At 45.2% G+C, this 17,291-nt stretch overlaps 2 protein-coding genes across 2 annotated transcripts; one reads left to right on the top strand and one right to left on the bottom strand.

Moving 5' to 3' along the window:
* Positions 1-48: 48 nt before the first annotated feature.
* Positions 49-3,566, bottom strand: mettl23 (methyltransferase 23, arginine). The gene is made up of 5 exons (XM_082529154.1): positions 3,288-3,566; positions 2,441-2,545; positions 1,847-2,084; positions 1,208-1,292; positions 49-435 (listed from the first exon to the last, which is right to left on the bottom strand). Exons 1-5 carry the CDS (start codon positions 3,390-3,392, stop codon positions 240-242), a joined length of 729 nt encoding a protein of 242 aa, XP_082385280.1. The 5' UTR covers positions 3,393-3,566; the 3' UTR covers positions 49-239.
* A 94-nt stretch (positions 3,567-3,660) lies between these two features.
* Positions 3,661-14,096, top strand: jmjd6 (jumonji domain containing 6, arginine demethylase and lysine hydroxylase). The gene is made up of 6 exons (XM_082529147.1): positions 3,661-4,112; positions 4,920-5,308; positions 6,409-6,695; positions 9,896-10,031; positions 10,189-10,327; positions 11,588-14,096. The coding sequence occupies exons 1-6, from the start codon at positions 3,984-3,986 to the stop codon at positions 11,717-11,719; spliced, it is 1,212 nt and encodes a 403-aa protein (XP_082385273.1). The 5' UTR covers positions 3,661-3,983; the 3' UTR covers positions 11,720-14,096.
* Positions 14,097-17,291: the final 3,195 nt, after the last annotated feature.

The raw sequence follows: 17,291 nt of genomic DNA on the forward strand, positions 1-17,291 counted from the left end.
TAGAGTTAAACTCATGAATAAGACAAAGAAACCACACGCAGGAATGGCTCGCTTACGAGGAAGTTTAATCATTGTGACCTCAGGTGTCAAGTTCGGTGAAACGCTGCCCTCTGCTGCTCACAGCAGGAAGCACAGCCTCCAGCTTCAGCCTGTCAGGACTGGAAAAGCAGCCCTGACAGCAGGTCTGACCAGACACCATGAGTCACTGGTTAGCCTGGGTGCTGCTGGTGTGGTTGAGGTTATGGTGAAGCTCTGTGGATGGCCTTCTGTCCAGCATCCTCTGTCTTCAGGGTGATTTTCATCATCTGGATGCTGTGGTTGCCGGGCAGATTAGACCCGGCCAGCTCAGGTGTGTCGGCATCAAACTGGTCGAGCTGAACCTCGATGCAGCTCAGGTTCCACCTGTGCAGCAGCACCTCGATCGACCAGTCGGCGCTGAAACACACGAAGAAGAAGCTGTGAACTCTGTTTGCTCCGCTGCAGCTCTTTGTCATCAGTTGAAGAAGAGATCCGGTATCGAACCCTCAGGCTACGTGTCTGACTTTGTGACACCTCCTTTGGCTCCTTCTTAACCAAAATAGGACTTTTTCAACACAAAACACTAAATAACTGCAACCGAGTGTTTATTTTCATGATTATGTACGATTAGTCCGGTGACTTTATGTTATTTTGCACATTTTAATGAAATATAATTGTATTTACAAAATGGAGTAAAAAGAATAAAAAAGAGTAAATATGGTCATTTTTGTTGGTGTAATGAAGGATGTTCCTGGAGCGCACATTATCATGAATGAGATCACATTTTGGGTGTTAGCGTGTGCTTCGTCTCTCAGAGCTCCTTACGTGACTGTTACACTACAGAAGGAAAAACTTTTCCACATTAAAGTTTAGCAGCTTCAGTTTTCTTCTTTTTGTATTGAAAAAGATGAAAATGAAAAATGTGATTGTTTACATCAGTGATTCCTGAGCTGCTGCCCCCTGGTGGGCTGTGGAAGAACAAATTATTTAAAATAAATATCTAAATACATTAAAATGATTCAAATGGTAGTTTTAAATTAAAATTATTATAATCATTTTTTAAAGAACAATTTTTAATCTCATGCCACTTTCTGATCACTGAAATCGCACAGACTGGGTCTGAGGCTCGTGTAGTGATCAGAGTGGTGAAGGTTTTCGTCCACAGACTGAAACAGAGGAGCAGTCGTACCTTCGTACTTGGTACGTCGTCCAGAACTCGGCTTTGGGGTTTTTTCTCAGCAGGAAAAAAACGGTCACAAGGACGTCTTCAAAATCTGTAACAGGCAACAACTCGTCATCCTCCATAAACAATGTTTGTACAATCGTTTTACATCCTGGTGCATCAACAGGAAATATATTTACATTTCTAAACGTCCTCAAAGAAAAACAGTCCAGTCAGATACGAGTGTGATTTTAGAGAAGCTGATACAGGAGCAGAGCACTTTATAAACAGTGGAGTAATATTAATAACTGCACTTTGTTCTTCCCTGATAACACAGACGGTCGACTCAGTCCAGGAGGTGACTGAGCTGTTTCACACCTGACTTACAAACACGCCCAGCTTCACTGAAATATCAACCGAACAATTTAAAACTACATAAAAATAATGAAGAAATACCAAACTATGATGTCTACGCTACGTCCAGATGAACAGAATCAACTTTTGGAGACCAAACTATGCAGCTGACCTTTGACCTACATGCAAGTCAACTATAACATTGTCAAAATCAAAAACACATTTTTAGAAAATTTCTATCAATCAGGTTTGAAAGCGTGACGGCGTCTGAATACTTTGTTTTGCTTTCGGACAGGAAAATGTGCTGCGAACCTTCGGGATCGTAGAAGACGTCTGAGCCCAGGATGACGTCCAGCTCGGGGAGCAGGACGAGGTCCGGGGAGATCTCACCCCAGCTGACACCCACCACCGGCACGTCGCTGAGGTCGTTGGCTTCGCAGCTGCGCCTGCAGTTCTCCAAACACGCCGGTCTGTCAGCGGCATCTGACAGGATCACCACGGCACCGCACCGCGCCGCAACCACGCCGGGCAGACTCACGCCTGCGCTGAGCTGAAACAGCGTTAACGCGACTCCTTTAGGCAGCTTTGCAGCTGGTTCGCTTTAAACCACGTGTTTCTCTGATGCTGACGAGAGTGGCTTACACACTACTAATAGTCTCAGGTTTATATTTGGCACCTAAAGTGATTTTACTCATATTAATTAAACCCCTTAAACTAAACTGTCTTCACTGAAATATTAATTTAAGGTTTGTCTTATCAAAATAACCTCGAACCCTCATTCGGTTCCACTGATCTATGTTTGCACATCAAATGACTCCTCAGACGGATCGTTGACAGCTCTGCGATGCTTTGGATCAGTGTAACCTATCTCCACATGTGTGAGTCTGAATGTGTGCTCCTGCTCACCTCCAGCATCTTCTTCCCTCTCAGCTCCTCTCTGTGCATCCACAGATACTGAGCCAGCACCACCGCACACGGCCACACATACATGCCGAACTGCGGGTCGAGGACCTGAGGCACCAAAAGAATTTTGGTTTTGTGGAACAAAATTAACACATGCAGACATCTCATGGGCTTTAGTCATCTGTTAACTGTTATCCTCTGATATCCGGTTGGCCAGTAATGATAATAAGTTGAGAAAATGAACTAATCAGTTGTTAAAGTGACAGAAAGCTGTAGTCCTAATTGATTCCACATCTAAGAAACTCAAGGCTTTTAGAGTTTCTGGCTTTTCAAATCACAAATGAGTCAATCCAACGTGTGCGCACAGAAACCTGACTTTATGGATTCATTTATTTACCTCCTGCCTTCCACTTACTGTGATATAACTGATGGAGGAAACCAGGAAAATCAGCAATGATGGTCCAGTTTACAAAAATAAATATATTAGGCCGAATAAAACAGAGGACTCGAAGGTATCGTATTAAAACTTATGTATTATTTATGTACCTATGGTTAATTTCAATGAAGCGTGATTCAACAGCACGCCGGTTAAATGGTTATAAATTTTACTTAAACACAAATATGCTTGTGTATTGCCTGTATGCTGTATTAAATCGAGGATTTTAAAATGTGACAATAGTCTCGATTTGTACAAAACTTAAATTTGACAACTTTTAAGGAGCTAACACGTCGATTTCTAAACAGCACAACAACGAATTTAATTTATAATGAAGCATTAGTTTCTCACTCTGAGTGTATTTTCTGTTGCTATACACTCGGTATAATGTTACATTTACAGGTTTGAACAGACCTCGGGTATGGAGACACAGAGGGACTCCCGTGCGTTTTTCCTCTCGTCTTCAAACGTGAACACTTTATAAGCTATGCTCGGCGTTTCGGTTCCACTGTCGGCCATCCTGTAAGCATACACGCTTTTACCTGACCTTGTTACATCTACCTGCCATCAGTCCAGTTCTTTGTTTTTAGGTATAAAACCCATATTTTTATTATCCCTGAAAACCTCATGCCACAGCTAACGCCACATTGGAAACTAGTTCCGCGCAGACCAAAACAGAAAGGAGGGCGTTAAAACAGCCAATGAAAATCACGGGCGGGAAGGTTCACTCGACTGCCCAACCAATTGACACTTACCTTCCGGTAGCTTATGTAGCCAATGAACTACCAGAGGGGCGGTGGCTAATTGCGTAATCAGTTGCGAAAGCATTGTGTCACACAGCTAACAGCTAGCTGCTCCTGTTAGCTGTTTATCAAACTTTATCCGCCCGGCAGGTTTTAAGAGTTCTGTCTCATCCACCATCTCACATCGGAGGACGTGTTTATCACACACCCGGCGGGTGGCTGTGTCGTTTTATCAGAGAAACCCGGAGAAGGTGTGAGAACAGCGCAGTTAGCCGGGTGAGAGCGCAGGCTGTTGGATGTGTTTGTGCGGTATCACCGGGTTAGCTTGACAGCTAGCTGAGCAAAGATAAACACGCCGGGCGGAGGAATGAACCACAAGAGCAAGAAGAGGATCAAAGAGGCGAAACGCAGCGCCAGACCCGAACTGAAGGACTCGCTAGACTGGATAAAACACGGCTACCATGAGACCTTCGACCTGTCGCACCGTACTGTGAAGGTAACTGTTGATGCTAAGCTAACAGTGGCTAACAGGGGAGTGCAGCTTGTCACGTACACAATGTGGGAGACGTCGCCGCTGCTCGCGCCGCCGGCACGTGAGATGTTTGATATGAGCTCCTGTTAATGTCCGTCTGTCTTCATCACACATATAACACCCGAGAGCCAACACGAATGTGGAGGAACAGGCGAAGTAAAAGTACTGATAGCCGGGGGTAGTATCAATAACACATACTTAAGGTGCTGGAAGTACAGCAGGTGTATCACAGAAGCAGACGGTTATATTCTCTTAATAAACTTTGTTAACATTTTATAAAAGTACTTGCGAAGAAAAATCGATCAAAGTTTCGACCAAACTTTATTCATAAAGCACTTTTACAAACTGTAATTCAGACATTTAGTGGCCACTGCAACCGAAAACGATGAAACACAAAACACAGTAAAAGACAATACACTGGTAATGACCTAAAATAACCGTGTTATAATAACGACCCCGTAATATAATGTAAAAAGATTAATACATCAAAGATAAATAGTAAAATATTCATGATACAAAATAGAATGAAGTATATTGGGCACAAATACTCTTTATTTGTCTCAGGTCCACAGGAAGTGTTTTCCCTCCATTAAATGTTAAAATTTTAACGATGTGCAGGATTTAAACATGGGAAGGTTTCACAGTTTGATCTCATGAAAAGCAGGAAAACACCAAACTGAGCTGCAGCTGTGTGACGTTCAGGAGTGGCATTACAGCTGTTATAAAAGACATATAATGGTAATATGTAACGCACTCTGTGCTGTGTTTCAGGACAGTGTGGAGCGCGTGGACACCCTCCATCTGACCACAGAGGAGTTCATCGAGCGCTTCGAGCGCCCCTACAAGCCCGTCGTCCTCCTTAACTGTCAGGAGACCTGGCCCGCACGGGAAAAATGGACGCTGGAGCGCTTAAAACGCAAATACCGCAACCAGAAGTTCAAGTGTGGTGAGGATAATGACGGTTACTCAGTGAAGATGAAGATGAAGTACTACGTGGAGTACCTGGAGTCCACCCGTGACGACAGCCCGCTCTACATCTTTGACAGCAGCTACGGTGAACACGCCAAGCGGCAGAAGCTGCTGGAGGACTACGATGTTCCCGTCTTCTTCAGGGACGACCTCTTCCAGTTTGCAGGAGAGAAGCGCAGGCCGCCCTACAGGTGAGTGGTCTTATCTGCTCCGTCTTTATCCAATCAGGAGCACTCGCTCTTCATTTGATCAGCTGATTGGTCAGATCTCTATTGGCTGTAATTTGACCTCTTGATGGATTATTTGATATTTTTGATTTGTTCGGTTTCATTTGGCTTTTGAGCCCTCAGATTTCACCAATATGTCGTCCCAGTACCCACATTAACCCTCTTGATTGCTGGAGGCAGATTAAACTCTAAAATAATCAGCGTCTTTAACTTCTATAATTGGCCGTGAAGCACCTGCAGCCGAAACCACAGCTGTTCTTTTATTACCTTCTACAGCAGAGCGCAAACTGGGCCTCTCCAGCTTATTTCCTCTTTCACTTATATTTCATGTGAAGGCTTCTCGGCTCAGCAGGACACCTTCAGTTCAGTTTGTTTGCTTTTACAAAGGTTAGGATTTTTTAATGAAATATTTTTCAGTTTGAATGAAGCAAAGCAGGAAGAACTGATGTGTGAAAGATGAAAGAGGAGGGCTTTGTAGTGCATCCTGAGGAGGACGGCATCATCCACAGTCACTTTCTGAAGCCGGGATAACTTCAGCCCTTTCCCTGACCTCATGACGTTTTCCACTGAGCCAAAGTGATTAGAAAAAGACAGAGGAGGTAGCTTCTTGCATCCAGCACGAGTCCAGGTCCGAGGGGCTCAAACCTGCATTCTGTCTCAGGTCCAGCAGGAACGACTCCTGTGGTTATAGTCTGAGAAAATGTGTCTGACCTCTGCAATGACTTTCCTGATGAGTTTATGGTTTCAGGTCTTATTAAATAAAGCTTGAGTTGAGATTGGAAATTGGAACAGGAAGCAGGGGAAAGTTTAAGGCAGGGGTGAGCGAACTCCAGGCCTCAAGGGCCGGTTTTAGATGTGTCCTTGATCCAACACAGCTGATTCAATGACCTGGTAATGAACTAATCATTTGATTCCGGTGTGTTGAACCAGGCTTTAAAACCTGCAGGACACTGGCCCCAGAGGCCTGGAGTTTAAGGAGTGTTGTAGCAGTCATGAGCTACTGCCAATCTTTAGTTTCTCTGAGCTTGTGACGTCTGATTTCATTCGCTTAATTTCCCCCACAGATGGTTTGTGATGGGCCCGGCCCGGTCCGGCACCGGCATCCACATTGACCCGCTGGGCACCAGCGCCTGGAACGCTCTGGTTCAGGGACACAAGCGATGGTGTCTGTTCCCCACCAACACGCCACGGGAGCTGATCAAAGTGACGAGAGAGGACGGCGGCAACCAGCAGGATGAGGCGGTCACCTGGTTCAGCGTGGTTTATCCCCGCACGCAGCAGCCCACCTGGCCCGCAGAGTTCAGACCGCTGGAGATCCTGCAGAGACCCGGGGAGACGGTGTTCGTGCCCGGTCAGTGAGGATGTGCTGTGATGGCTTCTGTCCGTAGGGATGCTCTTGATTCATTTTTAATTCAGTTTATCCGTCCGTCCATTCTCTTTGGCTTGTCCTTGTCAGGGTCACGGAGGGGGGCTGGAGCCTATCACATCTAACATGGGGTGAAAGGCGGGTACATCCTGGACAGGTCGCCAGTCTGTCGCAGGGCTAATTCAGATTATCAACAAAAACAAAACGCAGAAAATATACAGAAAGATCAGTCAATCCTACAAAGTGGTGTCGGTGTGTTTACATGCTGCTGTTATGCTGTTTAAACCCTCTAACTCCCAACCTGTTAGCCGCCCCTCCCTGAGCCTGGTTCTGCCGGAGGTTTCTTCCTGTTAAAGGGAGTTTTTCCTTCCCACTGTCGCCAAAGTGCTGCTCATAGGGGGTCACATGACTGTTGGGTTTACTCTGAATTATTATAGATACAGTGGGATGCAGAAGTTTGGGCAGCCTTGTTCATAGTCATTATTTTCCTGTATAAATCGTTGGTTGTTACAATAAAACATGTCAGTTAAATATATCATAGAGGAGACACACACAGTGATATTTGAGAAGTGAAATGAAGTTTATTGGATTTACAGAAAGTGTGCAAGAATTGTTTAAACAAAATCAGGCAGCTGCATAAATTTGGGCTCCACAAAAAAAATAAATGAAATCAATATTTAGCAGATCTGCCTTTTGCAGAAATTCCAGCCTCTAAATGCTTCCTGTCGGTTCCACTGAGAGTCTGGATTGTGGTTGAAGGTATTTTGGACGATTCCTCTTTACACAACATCTCTCGTTCATTCAGGTTTGATGGCTTCCGAGCATGAACAGCTCTCTTTGACTCACACCACAGATCTTCAATAATATTCAGGTCTGGGCTGAGATGAACGTTCCAGAACGTTGTACTTGTTCCTCTGCATGAAAGCTTCAGTGGATTTTGAGCAGTGTCTCGGGTCGTTGTCTTGTTGAAAGGTCCAGCCCCGGCGCAGCTTCAGCTTTGTCACTGATTCCTGGACATTGGTCTCCAGAATCTGCTGATACTGAGTGAAATCCATGTGTCCCTGCACTGGCCACACAGCCCCACAGCATGATGGAGCCACCACCATATTTTACTGGAGGCAGCAGGTGTTGTTCTTGGACTGCTGTGTTCTGTTTCCTCCGTGCATAACGCCGCTTGTTATGCCCAAATAACTCAGTTGTAGTTTCATCAGTCCACAGCAGCTTATTCCAGAATGAAGCTGGTTTGTCCAAATGTGCTTCAGCAAACCTCAAGCAGCTCTGTTTGTGCTGTGGGCGGAGCAAAGGCTTCCTCTGCATCACTCTCACATGCAGCATCTCCTTGTGTAAAGTGCACCGAATGTTAGAACGATGCACAGCGACTCCATCTGCTGCAACATGATGTTGCAGGTCTTTGGTGCAGGTCTGTGGGTCGACTCTGACTGTTCTCACCGTCACTTCTGTCTATCTGAGATGTTTCTTGGTCTGTCACTTCGAGCCTTAACTTGAGCTAAGCCTGTGGTCTTCCATTGTCTTGATATGTTCCTAACTGTAGAGACAGACGGCTTGAATCTCTGAGGCAGCTTTCTGTGTCCTTCCCACCACGATGCTGAACAATCTTTGTCTTCAGGTCATTTGACAGTTGTTCTGAGACCCCCATGTTGCTAGTCTTCAGAGGAAATTAAAAGAGGGAAACTTACAATTGACCCCCTTAAATACTGTTTCTCATTATTGGATTCACCTGTGCATGTAGGTCAGGGGTCACTGAGCTTACCGAGCCAATTTGAGTTCCAATAATCAGTCCTAAAGGTTTGGAATCAATAAAATGACAACAGTGCCCAAACTTATGCACCTGCCTGATTTTGTTTAAACAATTCTTGCACACTTTCTGTAAATCCAATAAGCTTCATTTCACTTCTCAAATATCACTGTGTGTGTCTATGATATATTTAACTGACATGTTTTTATTGTACCAACGATTTATACAGGAAAATAATGACTATGAACAAGGCTGCCCAAACTTTTGCATCCCGCTGTACGATATAAAGCACCTTGAGGTGACTGTTCTTGTGATTTGATGCTTTACAAGTAAAACTGACTCGAACATGTTCAGAGCATCTGATTGGTTTTTGTTTAGCACTTCTGACGTCTCGTCAGGGTTTTGCTTCCTCCATTAAAAAGAATTCGCTTCCATACTGGCTTCATTATTCAATCCATCTTTTAATCTGTATGCATGTGAGTCATGTTTATTCTTATTACAGTTAAATGACCTGTATATGAGTATGTGGGGGTCTTTGTTTTAATTCAGTGTTTTTGTACTGTAGCACCAAATCATAAGAACAGTCAGGTGCGTTACAGGCACAGGTGAAGGACGACAGTAATTCAGAGAAACCCTCACTTTGGTGACCGTGGGAAAGAAAAACTTGTACATGGAACAGTCGCTCAAACAGACACAGCAGATCAAGGTGAATAAAATGTCGTTCATCCACAGCTGTTGTATTTTGCACAGGCACTGGTCGGGCAGCTAAGCTTCGTGTTTTGAGCACTGTCAGCCTTTCAGTTCCATCCAGGAACTCGCATGTGCTGATGACAGTGATGTCACTGACGGTCAGTGACTCTAGGCTGGTGTTCAGTGTTTACAGTGGATGAGTGGGAATGCTCGCTGACCCAGCCGTGACCCGACAGCGGCGCCGACCTTTCAGAACGCACTGACCTACATTCACGTAATGCCGACAGAGCTGATGGTGATGAGCACGGATTAAACCCTCAGCTGCTCCTTGGGCACCGCTCCAGGTTTTAGTCCTACCTAACAGACAGCACAGAGACAGGAGGGAGGTGCTGTCTGTTAGCGCCCACATCGCCCTGAAAGGTCCCCACTGACCGTTGTGTCACCTCACCAAAGTGCCAAACACACTGAATTTAATGAGACAGAGATGAGCAGAAAGGTGGAAGCTCAGCTCGAGTGTAGTGTGTTTGCCTCGCCTGCTCTACCTGATGAGCCGAACCGACACCCAGTGCATTTAACGGCTATGTCGGTAATGTCGTCGATTCTGGTTTGTAAGACAGTCGGACTTCTGTGGAAACAGGTCGATGTCCCAGTGGGGCAGCTGATATCGAGCAGAGCCACGTTCGGGTTGTTCAGATCTTTTTGCTTTTTGGTGTTGAACCATTTTTTCGTCTTTCTGTAGGCGGATGGTGGCACGTGGTCCTCAACCTGGACACGACAATCGCCGTCACTCAGAACTTTGCCAGCTCAGTTAACTTCCCCATCGTGTGGCACAAAACGGTTCGAGGACGTCCCAAACTCTCCAGGAAGTGGTACCGGTAAGGACGGGTCAGGAGGAGGACGACATCTTTAGATGTGAATTATCTCTTTGTGGTCCCAGTCTGAGTTTTAGGGTGGACTAGAATGTGAACTGTAGCTGGTAGAGTGAGGACTTCTCGCAGGCTGCGCTAACGGTGGCTGCTTTTGTTGTTTCAGGATCCTGAAGCAGGAGCGGCCCGACCTGGCGGTGCTGGCAGACAAAGTGGACCTGCAGGAGTCCACGGGCATCGCATCGGACAGCTCCAGTGACTCGTCATCGTCCTCGTCCTCCAGCTCGTCAGACTCAGACTCTGACGTATGTGCTGACACACATACACACACACTTCCTGTGATGGAGGCAGTGGAGGTGTATATGAAGGTGTACAGAGATGTCTGTGCAGTGCTGTGCAGAAGTCTTGGACCTCAGTTCTTTACATATTTTGTTAGGAAAATGTGCACCAAGTTACTGAAACATGGAAATGCAGTAAACACAATACAGAGTGTGTAGTTCTGATGAGCTTTGAATATTTGACCGTCAGCTCGGTCTGAACTCTCATCTCTGTAAGGATCTTCGGGAATAGTTCTCCAGATTATTCCAAGCTCTTCTTCGGATGTTTCTGCCTTTTTGTCTATGAAACTGGTTCTGTCTGTTATGTGTAGACTCGGCTCTGGTTCATTCTCGAGTTCGGAGGCTTTACAAACAAACAATCGTCTGAAAATGCTCAGGTACAACGACTGGACTGAAAATGAGTGAAAAAGCGGCCAAAGACCTTCAGAGAGCAGGAGAAGAGTCTGAGGCTTTTGCACAGAATTATAGACAAACCTGTAGAGACTCCAGGCTGGGCTGCGTGTGGCCTCATCGTTTCTCACAGCTGCATCACCAGCTGGGCAGACGAGTGCTCCTTAGTTTATAATCTCATAAATTATAAAAACAATTATGAAGCTACATTTATGCTAACACGTGTTCTCCTGTTTATTGTATGTAATACTCACCACCACCAGCAGGGGGAGTGGTGGTCTTGGAAGCTGTTTAGAAGAAGGTAATGATTACTGTATGTGGAGCTGTAAGAGACAAAGCGTCCAACAGTACTTTTGCTCCAGATGTTGTTCTGAAACACCTGTGAAACGATATCACTCCTCATCTTCCACGTTTATGTGAAGCGTTTAAGTTTTAGACCAAGGAGGAAAATCCAAATCACTGAGGGCGGTCGTCCTGCAGAGTGTTTTTAAATATTCGCAGCAGCAGACGTAGGTGAATGCCGAAATGAGATCCGGCACCTGGCTGCAGGATATAAAGTGTGATCGCTCAGGTACAGTCCTGGCTTATATTGATCCCAGCTGTCACATCACACCTGAGCTGGCAGCAGGGTTCTTACTGATGCAGTGACGAGGTGCGTCTGTGGGAGTGCACGCACGCCTTAAAGTTGTCCCTGACAAATACTCCATTTTTATAAAAGGTGAACGTCAGACTAACAGGAAACACACAAACTTCCTCTGGAAAACGTTAAAAACTCGTACTTGTAGTTTGTCGCCACTGTGGAACCCGTCTGAGCATGTGCACTCTCTCCTCCCACAGGCGGGGTCGGGCTCTGAGGGCGACGCCATGTCTCACCGAAGGAAGAAGAGACGCACCTGTGGCACGGCGGCCAACGGAGACACGAGCAGCCAGGATGACTGCGTCAGCAAGGAGAGGAGCTCGTCACGATGACCTCCGCCCGGCGGCGGTGACTCTACGGCTCCAGCTGCTTCTCGTCTCGCTGAAGGTGTGAAACCCTGAGGAGGAGGAGACCTGCCACCACTGTGCTTTTCTCTGTAGCTTCTGTAAGGATGAGGCTGTGAAGAGGCGTTTATGGAGCTGGACGGCTTTTGAGGGGCGTGTTTAACTGTAAACGAACTGCCGGCGGGCGTCACACTTTGAGCAGGATTTCACCGGCACTTCAGCTTTTCCACCATTTCTCCAACTTCAATGTCAGTTTTCTGCTTTTCAAACTCTGATAGCGTCTCCGGTTTCTCGCCGTTGACTCGCTGGTCGTCTACGTGAATCTGAGCTCTTTGGTGCTTTGGGCGGTGTACATGGGAACGCCTCCGGAGCCGCTGTCTTAAAGGGACTGTAATTGTCCCCCTGACGTTTTCACAAAGGTTCCAGTGGAATATTTTTATAACAGAACATTTGCAGTTTGAGTTTGTAGCAGAGAAAGTTTCTAAAAATCCCGATTGATCCGAACGCAGCGTGACACAAACCGATCTCGATGTCCTTTTATGAAACATGTAGTAATCAGCTGCCTCTCCAGTGAGCTCTTATCTCATGGACAGACTCCCACTCTCCACCTGCTGCAGGTGTGCGCAGGTGTGCGCAGGTGACCCACCCCCCACCCAGCTTCCCCTCAGAGGAGCCTGAGGGAAGAACAGGCACCTGCGGTCCATGATGGAGGAGGTGGAGTGCAGCTGTGGGGCGAGATCGTCTCTGGAGAAGCAGCTGAAAGAAGTCGAAAACGACCACAACAGCAAGACAGGAAGTGACAGGCCTAGCTAGTTGGTAAGGACTCAGCTTTCAAAATAAGAGCGCATCACGGTTAGCTGGTGGTCCTTTGGTGTTGGCTTTCGTGCGCTGATGCGGTCGATGAGTTTCTGATGTGATGCCTTTTAAACAGTTTCCTGATTGAAGGACGTGAGCGGCGCTTTTAAACACGTCTTAGATAAACGTATTTTGTTCTGACAGTGTTGAACCTCGTCCGTTAGCGTGGGCTCAGATCACACCGTTAATGAATGTTTTAGATAAACGTCCACAGGCTGGGATGTTCCTCACACCCTCTCGTTTCTGCCTACGTGCACGAGCTGAAACTGGGTCAGCGTTCTGTCTCAGCTGTTTCCTGTTATCTGGAGAGACGAGGGTGGCGGCGTCCACGTCTCAGGTCGGCGCTTCGTTTCTGTTCGTTTGTTTGCAAACTGTCTTAAGAACCAGATGTGACCCGAGGCCCGGTCCTCTCCTCTCCACCTGACGCTGAAGTCATGGAGGTGTCAACTTAGCGCCTTAACGTGCCAGACGGAGACTTCCTGCCTGCTGTCTGACACTTCCTGTTCGAACCAAACAGACTAATGACATTAGAGCAGGACCTCTGCAGCTCTCAGCTGATGTTTCTACTTTGTGCCAAAATCAAGAGACGAACAGCCGAGAGGTCGTGGACGGCGGTGGCGTGTGGGAGGAGCCTGTTAGTTTGTTGTTGAGTATCAGCTGAGGCTTCATTTGAATTATTCATAAACTTTCTGACCACAGCAACTAAAATCGTATCGTAACAGTGAAAACGGGCTCGCGTGCGGCTGTTTAAAGGGACGTTTCGCCCCAGTGATGCAACGTGTCCTCCAGCCTGTCCTGAGTTTGTCGCCTCAGAGCAAAGTGAGAGAGTTTTTATTTATGTATATATTTTTTTAGAGGTTTGTCTTCTTCACCATGACAGCAGTGACGCTCCAAGTACCAAAAATCCATTAAAAAAACCTTTAGAAATCTCAACCCAGTCACTGTTCGGTTTAATGAGTAATCTGTAATCATGCAGTCTGATATTTGTCTGCAAGTCTGGAGCTGCTGAGGTTTTTAAACGTTCAGGAGAAGCAAAGATGTCTGCCACCCCAGCACAGCAGGTGACTGCAGGCTGGAGGGAACTTTTATTCTGAGTCTTTGTCGGGCGACCTGTCACTACACTGGACACGAAATATAAACATCACCAAACAGAAATGAAACTAAAGATGTTTTAATTCCTCATCAAATGTTTTTTCTAAACAATCAGAGAAACGTCTCATTAAAGCCCAGATCTGTTTAATCTCCTGTCATCAAACACAATAAACCAGAGTCAGATCGCCGGCTGCACCTGTGCGTTCGCTTCCTGCCGACCTGTCGCGTTAAAGTGCCTGACAGTGCTGTGACTGACTGTAGGGGGCGCTGTTTTACCTGTTCTCAAAGGCACGCTGCTGCTCTGTGACGCCGTCACACGGTGCCTTTAAGTGAAGGTGTGCGTTCTGTGTCGATGACGAGAAGCTCAGATGTGTGATTGAGTTCATTGTTGCTCAATAAAAGTTTTCTATGATTGAAACATCGTCTCATTTTTTCTGTTCCTGTAAAAACTGATTTCAGCTGAAAAATCACTGAAATAAAGTTCATTTACTTTTCTAAGGAGCTCCTTAGACTACGATGACCTGCATGACTGAAAACCTTCACATTCATTTACTTTTCACGCTGCGCTCCACGCTCTGTGACCGGCTACAGAACCGTGTCAGGATCGCAACAGGACTTCAGCCAGCATTACCACAAACACTTCCACAGGGTTGCGTCCTCAGCCCCACCCTCTACACCCTGTGCATCATACTGAAGTTTGCAGATGACACTGCAGTGATCGGTCGCATCACTGGTGGGGACGAGGCGGCTTATAGGAGAGAGGTGGCCGGTCTGTCATGGTGTGAGGACAACCTCACCCTCAACACTGATAAAACAAAGGAGATGATAGTGGACATGAGGAAGAAGAGGTATGATATTGGTATGATCCGAGCTCAGACACTAAGCGACTGAGCGAGGGGGCGGGGCAGCTGCTGCCTGTGAGTGCGCTGTTGGGAAAACGGAGCCAGGCAGACAGAGGAGAGCTTAAGTTTGAGCAGGTACCAAAGCAAATCATTCGTACCGTACAAATAATGTAAATATTTGTATGAATCACGAAAGATTGATATCAAACTGATCACTTGACCAATATTACGTTACTCGCTCTTCAAGTGAATCAACAAATGGCGAAATGAAAAGCCGAACAAATGCTGTTTTTTTTAGAGAGTCTTAGCTTACGTGTGTTTATTTCATATTCTCAGTTCTTACCCTCCCCGACTAATTCGGTTTCAGTTATGTACTGAAATATAAGAATGGACATTAGAGGCTTCTTTCAAAGAAAAAACTCTGGTAAATGTTATTTTATATATTATGCTTTGTATGTTGTTCAGTATATTTCTATGCAAAACAAGAGGGATTTCAGTACACAGCAGGATATTCACATTTGTAACCAGATATTTACACTTTATGGAGAAAACATTTTTACTGTACAACATCAATTTAGAGTAAACTTTTATTTTAGATAAATATTGAAATATCTTTCGAATTAGTTAAATGTCACAATAAAGAGAGACAGAGCTTCTATTTATTATCACTTTCATCAAATTTAGGAGTACATGTACACTAAGTTTATTGTTAATTAATAAGAAACTGCAGACGATTCCATTCTGAGCTGAAGAAGCTTCTGATAGGTTAGTAGAGTCCATGTGAGTAAACTGGTGGCACAGCTGTGGATGCATATAAGGCAAAACACAGAGGCTGTTTCTGTGACATGGGAACATCAAGAGATGTCAACAAAACACCAGGAACAGAACTGTGGAGCTCCATAAGTGTGGCTCAGTTTGAATACAATTTGGTGCCATTTACAATTAAGAGATACAGACAGTTTCTCTATTTACTCTTAAAGTTAACAAATATGTTTTTATATTTATCTAAAAAATAAACATTTAGTCTGATTTGATGTTACAATTAAAAAAGTGTTTTTATCTGAAGAGTTTGTAAATATCTGTATAACTGTATATTTGATGATTGTCAGCACAAAGAGGGAGAGAGGAACAGAGATTGAGATGGAGAATGAGGACAGAACAGATGAACAAGAGCAGGTGAGACTCACATGTTAGTCAAATGGTTGTTTACCAAAAGTATCACCGTATCACAGGTCCTCATGTATCTCGTACCCAGTGTTTATTTTTAGGTTTGTTATTTTTCAAACTCTATATTTATTAAGTTCTGCAGCTTGTTTGCACAACGAGGATAAATAATTATATAAACTTTTCTCAATCTAAATATTGGACTTTGGTAGAATTAAAAAATAAGTGTAGTGCAGGTCTATGATGATTTTTAGTGCTGCTATCATCTAGTTCTGATTCTGGTTCTGTCTTGGTTAAGTCCTCAGTAGTCCTGATTTTGAACTGTTGCAGTCCTGTTTTAATTCTGGATCAGTTCTGGGTCTGGTTGAATTGGGGTTTAGTCCTCGTGTCTTGATGCAGCCCCGACTTTGTTCTTTCTTGCTGCTTAATTAAAAAACTAGTTTAAGGTGTCCTGCACATGTGATATATATTTTTCCCTATATGAAGTCATTCTTTTTTGAACAAAACTCAAAACAGAGCCAATTAATCCTTCAGTCATTTCAACCCCCCCCCCCCAAAAAAAAAAATTTAAAAATCCCACATGCATACTACCCTTTAGGGCTAAGCCCCGGGTGTTTCAAATGTCTGGCTCCGCCTCTGGTTTAGGAGTGTGAAAGCTACTCCTCCTTCCCCACAGCCATCAGACTCTTGAACCTACCTCAACTGCAATTTGCACTCTAAGCTCCTTTGTACATGCCTTTACATTGACAACTGCATACCTCACTTGTCTTCATTTACATGTCTTTTACTATTTTTATCCTTATTTTATCCTAATAACTTGTCTTATTTTTATCCTCAGTTTGTTCCTTCAACCCTACCAAACTTGTGTGTGTGGACAGCAAAGGAAGAATTTCATCGCACAGAGAAATTTCTTCTGTACATGTCACACAGTGGAAATTTGTATTTATCTTGTATATTGTTTTTGTTCTGATTTTGGTGTTTGTTTGTGGGTGTCGTTTTGTTTGCATGGTTTTTAGTGTTTTATGTGACATGGTTTTTGTCCACTGTGGACTGGCTGCACATGGGACAAATTAGCTGATAGGGACCACCTGCTGAGGCAGGGGTGTGTCCAGAGGTGGCCTATCAGCTGTGTAAAGACCTTTTAAAAACAGGCTAGCTGGGCACTGAAGAGAGAGGCCCCAGACTGGAAGGTTAATGCGAGATGGCCAGTGTGATGCGGCGACCCAGTCCTGACCTCATGGAACGGCAACAGTAAGAGACGACGCGTGTGATTGGCAGCAGGGCAGAGGTTCTGGCCCCTATTTGTTATGTTACAGGACACCGACGCAAGGGGAGCTGTGGCGGTGGTCGCATGATGGATTCGGGTGCAGAACGCAAGCCGGGCTGGGAAGTGATGGGCCAGCGGAAGGACAAGAAGATGGGAGGCTCTTTCTTGTCTGCCGAAGACGAGGCTGGCGTGGACTCTGCTCTAAAGAAGGAATTCCTGGCCTGCTGATGGACCCATAATGAACATGTGGCCTAATTATAGCAGGGGGGGTTTAGTGAATGTAGAAAATGGTAGTTTTACGGGTTTTAGAATTGTTTTTAGTAGAGAGCAAACATTTTAT

This window comes from Aulonocara stuartgranti (assembly GCF_965226115.1).
Source record: "Aulonocara stuartgranti genome assembly, chromosome: 4".
Taxonomy (NCBI): domain Eukaryota; kingdom Metazoa; phylum Chordata; class Actinopteri; order Cichliformes; family Cichlidae; genus Aulonocara; species Aulonocara stuartgranti.